General features: G+C 40.6%; 1 protein-coding gene across 2 annotated transcripts in view; it reads right to left on the reverse strand.

The window, feature by feature from the left end:
• The window catches only part of ZNF143 (zinc finger protein 143), a 313,756-nt gene that overhangs the window by 63,627 nt on the left and 229,644 nt on the right, over positions 1–20,485 (reverse strand). For both annotated transcript variants that reach the window (XM_078680961.1, XM_078680962.1), the window contains exons 11-12: positions 16,184–16,363; positions 4,394–4,621 (exon numbers count right to left, since the gene is read on the reverse strand). In XM_078680961.1, coding sequence (XP_078537087.1) covers positions 4,394–4,621; positions 16,184–16,363 — 408 coding nt within the window. The remainder of the gene's footprint in view (positions 1–4,393; positions 4,622–16,183; positions 16,364–20,485) is intronic.

Here is a 20,485-nt window from a genome sequence, read left to right on the forward strand (position 1 = left end):
TAGCGGCTATGGGAGAGAACCCATAAAATGAATGGGTTATTTTTCTGGGTTGATAGAGTACAAAGGCAGATATGTTTCAGGAAAAAAATATGTTTCACACAAAGGTGACAGCAATCTCAGTTGGTTTCACCAGAAAGATCTTGGAGTAATGTTAGACCCTAACAGTGATCCCCCCATTATCTTGAGAGAAGATATTCAAATTAATGATGTGTTGGCTCAGGATTGTGATGGTGATTTTAATACTCTTATCAGGAGGGAGTTTCCCGACGTTTTTAAGGATGAGTTGGGCTGCTTGCATGGTTATGCTAACAATATAAGGTTAATTCCTGGGACAATACCAGTAGCTGGTAAGGTCCGCAGTGTAACATTATCAGTAAGGGACGAGATGAATTGGGAACTAGAGAAACTAAAAAAAGATGGCATAATTGAGGAAGTAGAAGGCACTAGGTTGTAGCCACTCGAATATCGAACAGAAGTCTTCGTCTATGCATCGATTTAAGAGAAATAAACAAACAAGTCATCATAGATAAGTATCCTCTACCTAAAATTTCTGATATGTTAATGCTTTTACAGGAAGCTAATGTTTTTTCTACCGTAGACCTCAAATCTGCCTATCATCAGATAAAGATAAGTCCAAAGACCTAACTGCATTTATCACGCCCTTTGGCACTTATAGATTCATTAGATTACCATTTGGACTTGTGTCCGCAGCATCTGTATTTCAGAGAGCGTTAGAGAAAGTATTGAAAGGAGTTGTGGGTGTGAAAATATATCAAGATGATGTGCTTGCTTATGGGAAGAATGAAGAAGAGCATGATGCGATACTCAGGGAAGTTTTTAAGAAATTCCAGGAGTACAATTTAACTGTAAGAATTGACGAATGCAAATTCAAAAGGTCATCCATAGATTACCTTGGACACACCATTTCTGGTCAAGGTGTCCAACCCAAGACTGAACTTATAAATACTATTCAAAATCTAGCTTCTCCTTCCACTAAGGAGGAACTAATGAAATTTCTTCAGATGTCAGAGTATTAAAGCAAATGTATGAAGAACTTTGCTGGGATGTGAGTAAATATGAGGAAATTATTATGCAAGGGTGTGGATTTCATCTGGTCAGATAATTGTGAAAAGGAATTTATTATGGGCAAGAGTATGCTCAAGAAAACTCCCAAGTTAAAAAGCTTTGAGCCCACCAAAAGAGCTGTCCTCATCACGGATGCCAGCATGAAAGTTTTGGGGGCTGTGTTACAACAGAAGGATGGGGACACAGAGAATGTAATTTTGTTTCTATCACGAAGTCTCAGAGGTGCAGAACTACGATACTCAGTCATAGAGAGAGAGGTCTTAGCTTTGCACTGGCCCATACAGAAACTCAAGAATCTGTTATGGGGTTTGAAATTCGAAGTACGGGCTGATCACAAGCCACTCTGTCAAGTTTTTAATAAAAAAGGGATTTATGCTATTTCGGGAAGAATTTCTAAATGGGTTGTGGCACTTCAGGGATACAATTTCAAAGTTGAGTATTTACCAGGTGCTAAGAACAGTGTTGCAGACACATTGTCAAGGTTGGTGGTGCAAAGTGATGAAAGCGCTGATGCTGAGGAGGATCACCTTAATGAATGGGTTTGTACTATTGAGGCAGGTGGAATGAAGGACAGCAGATGGCGAGAAGAGTGTGCCATTGATAAAGAATTTATTGAGCTAACCTCATTACTCAAGAATGGATGGGACAAGAAAGTGAAAGGTAATTGTGAAAAGTATTGGCTGGTGAAGGACAAATTATTTGAGAGTGAAGGCCTTATTTTTAGGGGGACTAGATTAGTTCCACCAACTGCCCTTCGTGAAGAACTTCATGAGATGGCACATGAAGGTCACCAAGGGATGTCTAAAACAAAGGAAAGATTGAGACTTACATATTGGTGGCCAGGAATGGACTTGCAGGTGGAACAACTTTTGAGGGATTGCATACCTAGCTTGTTGTATGAGTGAGAAGTGTCAGAAGCCTAGGGTTCAACCCATGGTTATTAGGGAACGGCCGAAGAAGCCATGGGAAGAGTTAGGGTTTGACATTTTGGGGCCTTTTCGTGGAAATGGTTGTGAGAGTTATGTCTTTGTGTTGATTGATTTACATTCCAGGTGGCCGGAAGTAAAAATCACAAAGTGCATTGATACTAAACATGTGATAGAATTTCTGAGGGAGGTTTTTGGCGAGAGAAGGGCTACCTGTGGTCATACGAACTGATAATGGAACACAATTGGTCTCCAAGGAAATGGAGGAGTTCTTGTTGAAGTGTTCCATCAAACATAAGAGGTGTGCTCTTTATCATCCCGAGACCAATGGAGTGGTGGAGCGCTTCACCCGTGTTTTAAAAGAGCCCATTGATTTAGCCAAACAAAACTGTCTAGATTGGGAAAAGGAAGTCATCAGGAATGTTGAAATTTATAGGGTGTCCCCTCATGTCATAACTGGTCGCACACCTTTTGAATTACTTAAAGGAAGAAGTGCTAACACTTTGGTTGCTCCTTTTTGGATCATTGACACTGTATCTAAAAGAGGTGTGAAAGCCTCTGATAGTGATTGGAGGCTCAATGAAAGTGAAAAAATAAAGGCACATAGAATAATGATCAAAGAAAAGCAGTGAAGGTTACTGCTGTCAAAGTGGGTGACTTAGTTATGATTAGAGCTCCAGTTGGCAGGAAAACTTCCAATCTGTTTCAAAAACCTCATAGGGTAAAGTGTTGACGAATGCTATCAAAACTGAGGATTTGCGCATTTGGAACCTAAACAGAGTGGTGGTCATTAAGAACAGTAAGTTAAATGTTAATGAAGATGATTTCTCCTCAATTGCTTCTCGACCGAGTTCTACAGTGGATAATAAAATGTATGGCGATTCGAGAAACAAGAGGATCTCCAGGTTACCATTCAAATTTGATGAATATCAGATGTAACATGTTTTATTATATACAGTCTCATCATAGTGTTTCTTAGTATTACTCTGTTTTAGTTTTGTATATAGGGGGAAGGTGTGTAATATTGTGCATTTACTTATTTCACATATGTTCTTATTAATGTAGTCCCCTTGCTTATGTTTAAAGGTGCACCATGGTGATAGAACCTGGTGTGGTGATGCTTCTGCAGCTTGCGGACAGTTGATTCTGACTTCAACTGCTGGATGGATGGGATCACTTTTACTGAAATAAGCTTGACTACTATTTTCCTACCTGGAGGCTCTTCATCTTCATTTTATCTTCAATTTTACACATGGCTGTTCTGGAAAGCCTGCTGGGCAACTGGCCCTGTGCCGCGTCAGCTCCTCTTCTCAGAGTAGCATGATTTTGCTGACTTAACTACCTTCAAAGCTCATCCCGCCGGGAGGTATACGCACCGGACTTACGGTTCCGCTGCCTACCCAGCCACGGGGAAGCATGGCAAGTTGCCAACAAGTTACACTGGTTAAGACAGCAAATTATGTGATGGTCCCCAAGCCGAGCAACTGAGATGAACAATTACTTACCACTAACTAGCAATACAACTTGTCAGTCTAGTGGACTGCAGATGGCCCCAGCTAAACTGTCCCATTGTTTTAAGTGTCACTTTTTGCACTCAGATTGGCTGAAACATCTTTACAGTTTTGAGGCAGTCTAGACCCATTATAGCAAGACAAAAGGGCACCATCACATGACGAGATGGGTGGCAGCCATGAGTTAAACAAAATTAGACAATACAAGATAGCAGAAACTACAGACAACAGAAATCTTTGAAAAGGATACTTCAGGAAAATTGTCTTGCAATAGGGGCAAAACCTCAATTACCAATAGTGCTTTTTAATTTAAAGGATCAATCTAATTAGTCTGCTTCTCACAACAGCAACCAGTAGATGGAAGTGAGACAATGAAAGCAATCAAAGGAAACAATTTATGATTAAAGCCGAAAACACACATTTTCACTAGAAGGCAAATTTTATATTTGGTTAGAAAAACAGCATTTTTGCCGCTAGGGTATTCCCATTACTGAGGGACAAGTCAGTGTGCCAGTTTGAATGAGCCACCTTAGATTGATTGTTGGGGAGAATGGACGTTCTTGAACAAGTATTAGGTTTACAGTACTGTAACTGCAATATCTGAAACAAATTTTCAGAAAAAATGAATACGTAAGTGTTTTCTTTCCATACAAAATAGTGTTAGACACAAAACACTTCCATGTTCGAGTTATGGGCTGATACAATACGTTAAATATAACCATGAATAAAATCTATATGTACATAAAAAGTTCGATTGGGGGTACTAATGTAAAATAAATGTACAGAGATTCTTTTGATGACTTGAGTCATCATAGCAAGAAACATTATATTACTTGGCTAGAGTGGAGTCCTCTACAAAATGTTACTAACCTCCCTGATGATCAAAGAATGCTTCCGGGTCTTCTTCGATGGGCTCTGTATCATTGTGCGCTGTCCTCTTGTGCATGGCTAGTGTGGAAATTTGTTTGTACGTTTTGCCACAGTGATTGCAGTTGTAAGGCTTGGAATGCGTGTGCACAACATGATGTTTGTACAAACTGGAATATTCAGTAAACCGTTTATCACATCCAGGTACTGTACACACATATGGTTTCTCGCCTAAATGGAAAAATACATAAAATACATTTAGAACATAATACATGATCAATTGAACCTGGTCAACAAACAAATAATCGCATTTTACATTTTCTCTTTGGAGAAGGAGTGAGAAACAATCTGTTTAAGAATTTGATTTGTATTTTTTAGTCATCAAATATTATCTGTCGTCAGGAAGCCATGTCACCTTTACGCATTTGATATTAACAGAAAGCTTAGCGGCCATATTGGCTAACAGTGATCTATGGGATGCACAGCACTGTGAACGCCGGTTTTATGAATGATTTAAAACAGGCAGGTAAGCACGAATAGTGGCAAAAAATATCTTTTAATTTAGATAGTTAAAATACAAACTCCCAACAATGACTATTGTGTTTTATACATTGTGTTCCAGTGTTTTGCTGTTCATATATTTTTCCCTGCTGATGGGACACCAGTCACAAAATGTGTTGAGAATAGGAAAAAACTCTGCATGGAACCTTATGTGGGAGAGGTGTCATGGATTTATGGATACCTATAAATATTCTGACAGGATATAAACTCCAATATGAAGAATATTGTTACAAGTGATGATTACAATGAGTTTACCAAGATCGGATTTGGTGGTTCAAAGTATTTAGAAGTATATATAAGCCTTAAAAGCCTATATATTTATAAACCTAAACTATGTAGAATTTCTAGTCCTGCTGCCACCACTATTCCCAAAAAAAGGGGAAAGCGCCGCAACAGTACTTCTTCTCCCTTTGAGGTGTTGGTTATTGCTGGATGGTTTGCAACTCGAATTTTTGTAGCAATTTCTGATACATTGCACACATAGTCACAATTTAGAAGAAACTCCAATTTTATGCCTTTCCCAATTGAGATTCGGTAGAATTCGCAAAACCTGGTTTGCGAGTTGGAAAAACATTTTTGACTTGTAAAATGTGTTTTGTACATTATAAAAAGTAATGTTGCATTTGCAAACCAAGGGATTTCGCAAATCCTTTAACACATTAGGTCCACTGAGCTTACAGCCCAACTACACAGCCACCACAACATATAAGCAACCACTATGACTGGAAAGAAAACCTACCAGAGAATTTATGCAACAATTCTTTAACAGATTTTTTAGACAGATGGGTTCTTTGAAAGCTGACCTTAAGACATGCTTCAAAGCAGTGAAAGGAGAGTTGGCCGCTTTGAGGGCAACATTAAATAATCTGGTAAAAACTGTGGATGAATTTTCAGATGAGCAACATCAAATATACACAATATAATGTATACATGCTCTGAATTCAAGAGATATTTCTGAAATCCACTATCACAGACTTCTAAATGATAGTCAAAGAAGAAATAATAATTGGGGATGACTTTAATACTGTAATAGCGATCGTTAAGGACAGAACCATACAGGGGATGGGTCACAGAAGATCAATAGCGGAGGAAAACAGACCTCTGCTATCATCGATAGGTTTAGCGGACATGTGGCAATATCAACATAATTACATAATTACAAAGTAGCCTTCACCTTCTCCTATGTAGATAGGTTGTATCAGTGCTTAATTTGTAAAAAAAAAAAAAAAAGTAGAGTGCCACAGGCCTTGTCAGAAGGCCTTTGCTGCTTGCACCAACCATGTCCCATACCAGCACAGCCAATGACACTAGCAACGAAACTACTAACTCTCACACTTCTACAAGTATGACAATTCAGACTCTTCCAGGTCCTCAAAACTATAAGAATTGGAACTAGCACTCTGCAGACCTGAATTGGCCCTTTAGGGGGACCTAATTAAGTACTACATCAGGGTCCTCAAAGCCTCGAATAACAATCTGAAATATCACCTGGCAAAAATCTTTAGAGAAGAACACTCCCACTGGCATATCAAGTTGGGCAAAGCACTAGGGACCTAAATACCATGAAACAGCAAGCCCGCTTCATTTTGTTCAAAAAGGATCGAGCTGCACTTTGCCATAATACCATCACGATGGCACTGGACGAATCCTATACTTTGAGGAAAGCTCAACAGTAGCTACAGGAAGCACTAGGAGTACAAGCTTGCAGGAAAATCCTTTTTATGGGGCTTACGGCCCTTAGAATTTCAGATTTTAACCCAGTATGGGTGCGAGAAGAAGGTGCAGTCTCCTGTTGGCTATGTAACTATCACAGGGAATCCTGGTTTCACCTTTTATGTTGCTGTCCTAAACTGATGAGTGAACGACAAAGGCTGCTTCGTCCTATATTAAGGGACTTTGGCATCAGATCGTGTAAGGATGCGTCAGACTCTTGTCTTTCGGAAACAAAAACATATATTGTCGCAAGGATGGCAAAGTTTATCCATTTCAATAGACAGGCCTTAGAAGTGAGTTTATAAAGACACTATCCTTAGCTCTTGAAACTCAACTGTTTATCGGACAATAAGGGACCGGCAATAACATCAATGGGCAAAGAAGAGACAGATTATTTTTAATGAGTTTCATTGTAATATTGGTGTAACATGAAACCAACCCCCGGTCTAAAGGCAAAAAGGATCTTGTAACAAGAAGGGAGAGACATGGGGGTGGGCATTGATTTTAGCTGGTTTTACTGTAAATATTTTAAATAATCGAACAGTTAATAAAAATACTTACTCTATAAGAATTGGTTGGGCAGCACAAATTAGTCCTTTTAAATGTATATTGAATTATTAAACAAAAGTTGTGCTCATCTAAATTTGACCAACAGTGCCACCATGTGGCAGACAGTCATAAGTGCAGGTGTTGATAATTAATTGCCAGTGCCCAGCAACAGCAACCACCAGCACAAATTAAGCACTGGGTTGTATGCTAGATTAGACCAAACTCACTGCCTCAAAAACCTGACTAGGAATAGGGGATGACGTCTTAAAGAAAGACCACTTTATGACAGAACAGTTAGGGATGTGATCAGATGCATTACAAACTATAAAAATGAGAATTATATGGGGATGTATGTGACAAAACCTTATGGGACTCATTGAAGGCAGATTTCAGGCATTCTTCGAAATTTCCCTCAACCAGGCTAAACAGAAATATAATTATTTTATTAGAAACAAGGGTAAAATATATTTGACTAGCCGGCTCAGTTTTCATGAGTGGCTAAAATCCTACTGGGGTAAAGTAATTGCAATGGCCAAACCCCTCTGCCTTAATAGCTTTCAGTTTTGATACTCAGTCCCATACAATTGTCCCCTTGACAGTGTGCTATCACGAGCTTGCGCACCTCGCTGGCAACCGCTGATATTTATTTATGTGGGTGTAGCAGAGTATCATGCCGGCAATTCTTGGCTTGACCGTTTAAGTTTGCACCAGTGAATGTTAGAGGTCCAAGATGATTGTAAACCTTTATACAAATGTTAATATTGGAACCAGAAGCACACAAGATTATTTTCTTCAAATTCAATTCAGCTTAGGGTGCAAACATGTGAATTGGCGTGCTGTAGTCTTTGAATGCAATGTAGCTCAATTCCATTACCACAATCCCTTCTTGTTGCTCTGCTCGTCCTGCGTGTTGACAACAGTAAATTTTATTTTCAAGGAATACACAGGTGAGAGCAGGTCTCCCATTATTATTATCCCTTCCAAGTTATGCATATGCCTTAATATTTAGAGGGTTATAAAAACTGAAAGCACAAGAGCAGAGGCAATTATCTTGAATAGTTTAAAGACAGACAGTGTACATGGATGACACTGTGAGCCTGACTTTTCAGTCCACCTTGATTGCAAGTGAGATGCAACATAGCTGAAATACAGTCGTTCGGCCCACATACGCAGCAGTAGTGGACACTATTTTGACTAACAGTTATTTCACACTAATAGCCATATAGAAAGTGCCATAATAACAGCTAACCAATTGGAGTAGGCCCTGTGATGCAGGCATTCTTGGTGTGTATTGGCTTATGGTGAATTTGTATGTTTGATGTACACTGCATGTCTAAATGGAGCGTGGAACTGCAAATGCTAGATTAACTTCAACTAGATAAGGATCCACAGACTCTCTTACATGCGTAGGGTGGCCTCTTCTTTTTTAAGGCGTGGACACATGTGGTAGGGCACAGAGGACTCTGGAGTCTCAATGAGGGTTGTTCCCCTCCATGACTAGCTGTTTTGAAATACTTCCATGTTACCAGGTTAGAGTTGATGGCCTTTCCTCTAGTTTCCCTCTTGGTCTCCCCTACTAAGTTATTATTAATGATCTCTATTTGATTGTACATACATAAACATTGCACAGGAGATTTCATAAGGGCCAACTTAGATCTTTTTTTTATTTTTTTTATTTGGCGACTTCGATGCATACAAGAATATAAAAAAAGTTTACTAAAATATTTCAATAATATACTTAAATCCATTAAGAGATACATAATACAATAGCAAAATACAGATGCGTATAGGAACTATACATTTTTGCCACAGGGATATATTACATATACATATTTACTTACATTTGTTTAAATAAATAGACTTTACACCTTGCATACGGCTAAAACCTATCTTTCCAGATGGTAATAGGGTGCCAAATTTGAATACCACGCTGTCTAGCCTTTTTACCCTTAGCTGTATAGATTGACATTTTTAGATTGAATATCCCCAGAAACCGGGTTATCCAAACTTGAAAGTTGGGAGAATCAAGATCTTTCCATCGGGAAGCCAGAATTAACCTATATACAGCCATACCCAGGAACAAGCATATTTCTTCTTCTTTGCTATGCCCAAGGGTATTGTCGTATCCTAACAGGAAAAGAGTCGGGGACATAGAAACTCTGTGCCCGAACACCTCTTCCCAGTATTCTGAAATTTTTAATTTAAGGGTAGTCAATTTACTACATTCAACAAACATGTGTATTAAATGTGCCGGGCTTATACCGCACCTGGGACAATTGTCGTCTATTCTTTTCCCCCATGTATGTAGTTTTGCCGGTGTAAAGTATAAGCTATATATGGTCTTATAAAGTTGGGCCTTAAGGGTTGATGTTAAGAATACCCTAGCAGAGAGCATAAGGACCTTGTCAATGTCGACATTCGGATTGTTCAGTTTTGATGACCAGAGTGATTCAGTTATCTCCAAATCATCATGTTGTTGTTCCAGCATTAACTCATAAAGTGTGCCTATCCTGGAGGTTTTTTCACCCCTATGAGCTCAAAAATAGGAATATTCGACATTGAAATATTTGGAAGTTTTGTAGATAGTATGGTGTTTATTTGAATATATTTAAAAAGGTCAGAGGATGGTATGTTGAATTTTGTTTGGAGGCTGGAGAACCTAACGGCGGGCTCAGCGTCTAGGAAATCCCCCACTGATACCAATCTGAGGCTCTCCCACCTCTTAGCAATATCATCATTGACTTGCCTGGAAAGCAGAAAGGAATGCCATAATGGTGTATATTTGTTGATCTTTGAGATATCCATATGTTTAGATACTTTCTTCCATACCTTCCAAGCGCTGTTAATAATTTTAAACTTAACCTTCTTATAGTAAGATGGTTCTATCTGTCTCAACAAAAGGCCCTTTGCTTTCTCTCCTACAGCTAGCTCATATATTGTGGGAATCCCGACCCCAGCTATAATGTTACTTATTGGGTTTGTATTCAATAGGGGAAACATCCCTTGGAGGAGACTAGCCCAAAGATGAAGGGTTATATTTGACAACTCCAAACCACCTCTCTCCTGTGGTAGGGAGAGCAATTTCACGGATCTCCTAATTTTGCCATAACCCCAAATAAATTTAGAGATTTGTGATTCCATGGCCATTATCAGCTTATCCTCAACAACTATAGGGATTGCACGAAAAAAATATAATATCTTTGGAAAGATATTCATTTTGACGAAGTTAACCCTACCAATGATTGAAAGATATAAACTATTGACCCTCAAAAAGTCCTTTTTTATATTTTCCAACAGGGGTTCATAGTTAAGTTTGTTAATATTTTCAATCTGCGGGGATATAGAAACGCCAAGATAAACGGCGTTGGCTGCCTTTCTGGGATCCTTGAATAGAGTATTATTTGTACAAATAACCACAGTTTTTTCGCGGTTCAAAGAATAACCGGACATAACCCCGAAAGACTGAGTTATATTTTCGATCTCTCCAATTGCCTCAGTGGGGTTTGATGTTACAACCGCCACGTCATCGGCGTAGGCAAGTATCTTGGTTTCATGCGTGCCTGTCTTAATGAGTCTTATTATAGTACTTGCCAATAGCTTCATAATCAGCGGGTTAATATAGAGGGCGAAGAGTATAGGGGAACAGGGACACCCCTGCCTTGTACCCCCTAGAATGTTAAATGATCTAGATTCTAAGCCCATCGTCTGAACTTTGGCGATTGGATCTTGATACATTGCTTGTATCGATCCAACAAAGCCAGCCCCAAAGTTGTAAAACTCCAATATTGCCCACAGATATTTCCATGAAACTCGATCAAAGGCCTTTTCGGCGACAAGGAGGCTCATAGACATCCGGCCCCCGTCGCAGCCATGATATCGAATAATGAAATAACCCTACGGGTATGATCCGTAGTTCCTTTTCGGGGAATAAAACCATGCTGCCACGGGGAGACCAGATGTTCTACCACCCTCCTGAGCCGATTAGCCAAGACCTTTGCATATACTTTCGAGTCTGAGTTTATTAAGGATATAAGGCGATACGAAGTGGGAAGTTCAGGGGGCTTACCCTTCTTGGGAAATATCACTATGTTGGTCTCTTTCCAAGATACAGGCGTATTGCCATTCCCCTGAATACCTATACAAAGATCTAGCATGTATGGTATAATGATCTCTCCCGAAATTTTATAAAGGTCTAGGGGGATCTTGTCCGGACCAGCTGCCTTGCCTAAAGCAAGTATTGCTAGAGCCACTTGTACCTCTGCTTGTGTGATGTCCTTTTCTAAGTCATCCCTAGTGACTACATCTAGAATATTATTTGGGCCACATTCCATTAGCCAGAGCCGTAATGATTCCTTAATTTCAGATAGCTCAAGGATCTCTTCATTACAATAGAGGTTTTCATAATAGCCTTTAAATACATCCATTATCTCACTCGGTTCGGTATATATCCTACCGGTTGCGTGGATATTGTTGATTTTATTGAGTGACTGTTTCTGTCGGGTACGCAAGGCTAGTTGTTTTCTGACCCTTTCTCCATCTTCGTACAATTTATTTCGACTAGTTTGGTAGGTCTCAGCTGCCTTCTGATTGAACCTGCCGTTGATCATAGTTTTGAGAATTAGCAGTTTGCGTAATGAGACTCCTCCCTCCTCCCCTTTTATTATAGCAGCTGTATGTTCATGCTCAGCTTTGGCAAGATCTTGCATCTGCTGCTGATTAACCAGGTTTGCCTCTTTCTTTTGTTTGGCTACGAAACTCATAGTCTCTCCCCTAAGAGCAGCCCTAAAGCAGTCCCACACTATAGCCCTCGACGCGCTATATCGATTACAGTCAAAGTACCCCTGTGTCCAGATCTTTATGTGGTCAATATATTCTCTATTTGCGAGGAGTTTCCTGTCAAATGTCCAATTAAAACGGGGCCTATGGAGATTAGTCAAATTAATAGTGAGAGTGAGCATATTGTGATCCGAGAGTGTTTTAGGACTTTTATCGATTTCTGCCGTGGAAGCATGGTCACTGACCACCCACATGTAGTCAATTCGTACATATTTATTATGCGGAAATGAAAAATATGTGTAGCCAGGATCGGAATGTTGCTTAAGAGCCCAGATATCTACTAAGTCCAAGCTCTCCCTAAGTTGGGAGATCGCTCTATACACTTTAGGTTTTCTTCCTGTATAAGTGGACATAAACTGGTTATAGGGCATCCCCACATGATTAATAGAAATATTCAAATCGCCACATAATATCAATACTTTGGGCCATGAAGCCAGCTCTAGCTCTAGGTCTTCAAATATGCGTGGATCATCATGGTTGGGAGCATAGACTGAGCAAATTGTAATTCCGGGTTCTAGTTCAATAATGACCCGTCTACCCGAGGAGTCTGCTAGCTTTCGCTTGGCTTGCCCTAAAAATCCTCTGGCAAAAATAGCTACACCACAACTTTTTGAAGTTTGTGAAGTGGTCGCTAACAAGTTATACCCAGGCATTCTTAGTAAATCCCTATCTTCCCATGTAATATGGGTTTCTTGAAAACAAAGAATGTCGAAAGACCCTTGTTTGATTAGTTCGAATATACTAGCTCTCTTTGCTCTATCATTAAGCCCCGCCACATTCCAAGAGCATATTTTCAACCTCCCCATAGCATCTTACTGTTAATTTTCAAAATTATCTCTTTTTCGTTATTAAAAAGCATTCTCTTTATTATTTTACTATTCAGTATACATATGAAGTTGCCATTTTTTCTCTTGCTTTTTCCCCCTTCCAGCTATCCAGCCCCCCCACCCTTCCCCCCGCACCCAGAATAAGGCATTTAGACTCCATAAGAGTCTGTTTGATGGGTGTGCTTCCCAGGACCGGTGCTAGAGCCATACATGAACACCCTTGTGATAACCTTTTCACTTAAATCGGCAGCTCACTTTATTTCTTGAGCCGAAAGCCTAAAGCTCAAAAAATATAAGGCGGAAACGATGAAGAGAAGAAAAAAGAAAAAGAAAAAGAAGACCAGAGAATACCACAAGAACGTCTCCTCTGTGTTATCACTAATGCCCTTATACCATAGTGTGAATTTCATTTCTAAATACATCCTACCATGGCACAGACTTTAGAGGGACTAGCTAACAAACCGAATTAAAGACCTTCTAAATATTCTTTGGCTTTAATTTCAGATGTAAAAAATGTTGTTTCGCCCCCATTAATTACTTTAAGCCGGGCAGGGTTATTCGGGTAGGCTGCCACTTTCTTCTCCTGGAAAGGCTTAATCAACTGGCGGAGAGGCCATCTCCTTTCCACAGTGGCGTGACAAAAATCGGGGCGGCCAAAATAGGAAATAGCGCCACTAACGTGCTTCGCCTCCGGCCTGGCCTTCTCGGATATTGCCTGCCTGAGGAGAAAATTACCGAAGTAAACTAGAATTGCTCGTGGATACCCCCAGGTCGCGCAGACTGTTTTACATACATAGGCACACGATAAGCTCGTTGTATTTCTAAGTCCCAGTTCCAATTAGACAGTTCTGGTAGAGAATCACGGAAAACTTTAATAATGAAAGACCGGGCATCCTCCCCTTCCAATGTTTCCGGCACGCCTAGGACGCAAAGGTTGTTTCTTCGGAGGCGGTTTTCAAAGTCCTCCAACTTCCATCTTACATCCAGCAGTTCTGCTTCATGTGATTCTACTAGCTCATGATTTGCAGCAATCTCAGTTTCATTGGAGACTATGCGAGACTCCAAGTCAGTCATTCTGTCTCCAAATGAGCTAACAGTTTTATTTAGTCTACGCACCACCCCTTGCACTTTCCGGAGAGTAGCTTGGGCTTTGCGCCCATCGTGTGCAGTCTCTTCCCTGTGTGCTGCGATTGCTTGAAGAACTGTTTCCATAACTGTATCCAGGGTGGCAGATGAGCCAGAGGGCGGTTCAGCAGATTGATGGGCCAAATCTAAAACATTAGTCGGCGTATATTGAGTTGGTTTTTGCGCTGTTGAGTTGTAGGGGTATAATCCCATACGAGCTCCGTCACGCCATGGTGGCCCTTTCTTTTTCCGACTACTGTCTTTTGGGCTACGCGACCAATATCATTATCATTATCGCTCCCCTACGTTGATATAGAGCATGTCTCATTGGACCATTCAAGTTCATCTGAGAAGGAATAGAATTCACTAGGGTCTTTTTCAACATTAGTACCTAAAGCTGTCGTGTTATTTGGTTTAGCACTGCAAATCACTTTTTCCGAGGTTTTAACTTGGGAACCATTAAAATGATTCGAACCAACAAGACCCATAGTATTAATCATCTCATTAAGTGGAGCCGAATACCCGCCGGCCGTGTCAGCCAAAATCTCATTGAAACATGCCACAAGTAATAACGCAGGAGTTTCAGCAGTTTCATTAGAATCCATGTCCTTGTCATTATTTATAATTATACGTGTAGCTGGTTTTGGAAGCGGAGGGATATGTATAGAGGGGGCACTTTGTGGCATATCGTTTTGATTGGCCGCATTTGCAGTCCGCTCCCGCCGCTCCCCCGTAAGTAAATCAGAACTTACTTCACAGCCGAAACCTCTGGGGACCTGGGATTCTCCGGACAATTCTGCAGAACTTTCTCCGTATTCAGATCTTCTGGCTTGCTCTGCTTTGTTTGACCTGGAAGTGGCCCCCCGGTGTTCGACGAAGGAGGTCAACAACTGAGGGTCCGGTCGCGCTCCCTTTCCTCGGCACCGCAGCTCCCTGCCTCGGAGTCTTGGCGCCAGAGCCTGCATCTGTTTTATTGCCGGCTGCCTGCCTTTAGTTCAGAGCGTCCTCCCGCTGTGACTGTGCCTGCGCTTGCCTTGCTGCCGCCGCTGCTGCAGCCCTCGCCTTGGCCGCAGCGGCGGCTCCAGCGTTTTTCGGAGCCTTCCCGGTTTCTCCCTTGACACAGTCCCGACAAGATTGCTGATCGGGGTCTCCCACAGTTTTCTCAGCAGTATTCCCAGCCCTTGGCACCCTCGGCTCCGAGCACTGCTCACGGCAGAGAAAACGGATAACTGAGACACCGATAAGTGAGCCAAGAGTCTTCAGGTAAGCTCCTGACGCTACGTTGGGCTTAGACTTAGCATCTTTCCGGTTTCCAGCGCCATTAGGGATCTTCACAAAATTAATTCCTTTACTCAGACTATAAGATGTGCTGGACAATTCATACTATGCTCGTGCTTCTTTTCTTTTCTTCTTACGAGAAAGTAGGATATCATATCCTATCTTTCCCTGCTTAATGTAGAGACTTTAGAGCTGACGATAGCTTCCCCCAGCACCGGTTCATCCGCACTACGGTCTCACTCGACCGCCATCTTGCCTATCAGGGCCTACTTAAATCAAGGAGTAATGTCAGATTACTTGGCAGGGCCAGAAAGTCCAAAAGAATTAGGATGCAATGCCCAATCTACTGCAATGAAGAACAGTCCATCCTCTAGTTCTACTTGTGAGATTCCAGTTTGCTGTCTTGGCCAACAGTAGTGTTATCGTCATTCTCCAGTAGTTGGACTTCCATGTGTTTACAATGTGGACATTAAATTGCTTAAGAATTGATTTAGTTAAGCATTCTTGACACAATTAACTCTGCCTTCTTTATGAGTAGATTGATCCATATGAGTTATAGTTTGGTGGGGATGCTACCGGTAAATGCCCACTGTGACCATCTCTGAACATTCCTAAGACAGTTGGGTATAGTATATTCTGGGTGGTGGAGTTTAATTATTGCCCTGATTACCCTCTTTGGATTACAATTGTTTACTGGCTTTGATTGTTAACAGTAGATGTTTTGTTTATGTGTACTACAAACATTGGGGCCTCAATCCTTAGTGGGAGTGTTGTCGGATTCTCCAATGACAAAGAAGATATAAAATATAACATACTCGAATAAACTATACAAAACCAGCACTGTATTTATTAGTAGAGCCTACAAAAATAAAAAATGTTTTCGAAGAAAGTAGATTTTGTTTACCTGTATGTATTCGCACGTGGTTCTTATAATTTGTAGCACTAGCAAATGCTCTCCCACATCCAGGCTCTGTACAGTAATATGGTCTTTCCCCAGTATGTGTCCTGATGTGTACTTTCCGAATGTTGGATGTTGTGAATGACCTCCCACAGCCTTCAAAAGGACATTTAAAAGGCCGTTCACCTTCAGGAAACAAGGGTATATGTTAAAATGATAAGTTATTACAACTTATAAGCGTAAATAATAAAAAAGCTGCATACATACAAATCTGTGCCCAAATATAAATATAACAATATTTGCTTGTACCACATTCTAAAGTTCAACTGCATTTTCTTAATGTAACAGCATACTAAAAACAGGTGATACTAGGTTTTCAAGCTAAAACTTTCAAACTGAATTTTTCATAGAATATTTAGAAGGAAAAATTTCTTACCTCTAGTCCTAGTTCTCTGTCCTGGGTATTCTCCCTAAATCCATGACCGGTAGGATATCCCCGTATTGTGAGCGGGGTCCCTGGAACACCATTTGCATGAACATTTTCCACAACGAAAGCTTGCCTATTAGAAGCAACATTTTCTTCTCGTTCTTTTTTTGGTTTTAAAACGTAAATCCACTAAGCCAAATTAAAAGAAGACATTTGACTACAAATATTACTGAAATATACTCTTTTTACAATGCCAAAATCAAGAGAAAATGTAACCTCTAACAGCCTGGGCACACACTGCGAATTAGACAACCACCTTTAAAACACTCCAGAGTCGGCCAGCCTTCCCTTCAAGCAGTGCAGGGTCAATGAGGTCAATGAGGCAGTATGTTTTCAAGGACGTACAAGAAATGACCACTGCCTTTATAGCCTGTTTGAAAAAGTCCCTTGAACCGGTTTCAGGGAAAATACCCATGACAGAGAACTAGAATTACAGGTAAATAACATCTCCTTTTCTGTAATGGAATTTGCTCACCTATCCATTAGCGGTACAATTGAGTCGCAAGTTAAATCACACTCCACACCAGAGGAGGGTTTCATAGATGATGGCAAATAGGGCAGAATTATACAGAACAAATAAACTGTACAATGATGCTTGACCTACCAGAGTATCTGTTATGCTTAACAAAAGTATGCACTAATTACAAAAGAAAGAGTCCCTCTAACTATTGTTTACTTTGATGAGGCCAAAATAATGTGTACTGCACTATAATTTAAGAATAACTGGGCTGTCGAATGGATTTGGTGTTGTTGAAGTAGTAATGTTTCAAAGTTCTTTTAATATTCCATTCAGAGCATAACAAGCTCTTCTAGCTCTGGAGTAGAATGCTCTGGAAAACAACACAGGGAGCAAGGCTGTCTATTTAATATGAAAGTCAGAAATCACTTTAGACAGAAAATAAAGGTAAGTTCTTAAGGAAATGTTGTTCCAGGAAAGCCAATAAAGTTCCTTCAAACAAGCTTGAAACTCACTCGCCCTTTTGAGCAATGGTCCTAAACCACTTTCCAGGAGATGTGTTTAATGTCTGCCTTCTGCAGGAGCTTATAAAGGAGACCCATCAACTGGGAAAAGATAAAGTTACCCTCACTTACCGGGGCAAAAACTCTCCACAGGCCATCAAGAAAAGGTTTTGTCACTGGCATAGTCCAAAAGGATATCTGAGAAGGGCTCTTCCTATAAGTAGTGACAGCAGTGTAATGAACTTTAATAGAAGATAACTGTAGGTCCAGCTTATATCAAATAAAGAAGATAAGGTAATACCATTTCTTCTTGACAAGTTCTCAGATCAACCTATTTCGGAACACAGCATGCACAGAGCACCTTCCATATAAAGGCATATGAACAATGAGCGGCGGTTCTCATTGCTTCCATCAATGTATTCACAAAATCTAGAAGATTCCAGTGCCATATTGTAGGAGCCAGTTCCATGAGTGCAGGCTTAGGTGGAAACTCCGGCTTGACAGATTTCAAAGGAGGCCGGCTGGAGCAGGAAGTTACAGTGAGGCTGAAGCAATAGAGGAAGCAGGTCTGAATACCACTACTGCCTTCGCCACTGGAGCTATGAGGAGCATCTTAATTTTTCACTCAATTGTTTCGATAATGCCTCTGGGTAACAAGGATATCAGCAAAAGCATATGTGAATGTCTTCGGCCAGTCTACAAAAGGGCCCTGTCCTTGGATCTGGGCTAAGGGAACCTCTATGTAAAAGCGAGGCATTTCGTGTTTTCTCCTGTGGCGAGTGTGAAGGGCCCCAGTCATGAAACATGTTTTTAAGAATGATGCCGTCTAGCATCCATTATTATTATTGTAGGAGTTGTCAGTGGAGCTTGTCTGCTGTCTTGTTTTGTAAACCTGTTAATTGCATTACGGTAAGAGAGATGTATCATGACAGAGAAATTAATTTGACAACAAACAGAAAGAAAATTGTGTGGATATACACTAGCCCAAACCCAATTCCTAGTCTAAAACTTATGACAGATGCATTATTCACTTCACTTAAGCAGTAACTCTAATCAACTAACGTTACTGAAAAACGCCCCGATTCTCTTTTTCACCATTCACACTCCCAACGTGAAAAATGTAATTAGAAAAATCAAGATGAGATGCTTCACAAGCTCTCTGTGTTTGTTGTTACAATTTTTCATTGCAACTTTCTAACTTCTTGATAAACATAAATCACACAACCATAGAATGGTCTGGTTCTAAACTCCTGCAACCGGTTTCCCTACATGAAAATGACTGAGTTGTCACGTAATACTATAGTCCCTCGCTTTATGCAGTGATGGGACCCGTGAAATAGTCAGTAGAAGTATGGCACACTGTGCCTTGGAGTCTCGGTTGGGGGAAAAAAATTATGCAGGTTACCCCACTGTGGGACTCGGAACAATTAGGAACCCTAAGAAAGACCAAAGGATTCGACACGTGGGATATTATTGGGCTGTCTCTGGTTGGGGAACTTTGGAGGGGGGAGTGGTGGCTTTCTCACTCCTACAACAGGAGTACGAACTGGCACACATTGAATGATTTAGAGGAATATGACATGTTATTTCGCATGCCATTACTACGCGGTTATTACTTAGCAATAACTGTTACCGCGCAAGTATTTACTTCGCATACCATTACTTTGAAAGTGTTAATGTATTCTAAGTAAAAACTTGCCTAGTAATAAAAATGGTATGCGAAATAACATGTCATATTTAAAAAAAATGTTTAAAACACAACACACTATATTAAATACACTATCCTACACATCTAAAACACTACTAAAACACTACACTACCCTACACTACTGAAACACCACTACACTACCCTAAACCACTACCCCCTGCACTAACAATCACATTACCCTACTCCGCTCCCTACACTCACTATATAAAATTCACTATCAAAAACACAACAAAAACACTAAAACACTACACTACCCTACACTACTGTAACACCACTACATTACCCCAAACCCTAAATCACTACCCCCTGCACTAACAATCACATTACCCTACTCCGCTCCCTACACTCACTATATAAAAATCACTACCAAAAACACAACAAAAACACTAAAACACACTACCCTACACTACAACACTACCCTAAACCCTAAATCACTACCCCCTGCACTAACATACACATTCTCCTACTCCGCTCCCTACACTCACTATTTAAAATACACTACCCAACACATCTAAAACACTAAACACTACACTACCCTACACTACACTAACACTACAACACTACCCTAAACCCTAAATCACTACCCCCTGCACTAACATACACATTCTCCTACTCCGCTCCCTACACTCACTATATAAAATACACTACCCAACACATCCAAAACACTAAAACACTACTAATACACCACACTACCATTCACTTCTGAAACACCACTACATTTCCCAAAACCCTAAATCAATACCCCCTGCACTAACATACACATTCCCCTACTCCGCTCCCTACACTCATGCACTACCCATCACAACCCCCTGACACTACACTAAACACTAAATCAGTAAAGTTCACTGCACTAACACTACAACACTACCCTAAACCCTAAAACACTACCCCCACAACCCCCGACACTACTCTACACTACACTAACACAAGTACACAACCTACAACTCTACACTACACTAACATAAGTACACAACCCACAACTCTACACTACACTAACACAAGTACACAACCCACAACTCTACACTACACTAACACAAGTCCCACTTATCTCTTACCACGCGTTGTTCTAATGTTCTCTCCCTTCTGGCTTCCTCAGTCGTAGGCAGGCGCAGAGAGTGGCACCCGGACCCGGAAAAGCAGCAGCAGAGCCCTC

Source organism: Lissotriton helveticus, chromosome 3_1 (assembly GCF_964261635.1).
Source record: "Lissotriton helveticus chromosome 3_1, aLisHel1.1, whole genome shotgun sequence".
Classification (NCBI taxonomy): Eukaryota; Metazoa; Chordata; class Amphibia; order Caudata; family Salamandridae; genus Lissotriton; species Lissotriton helveticus.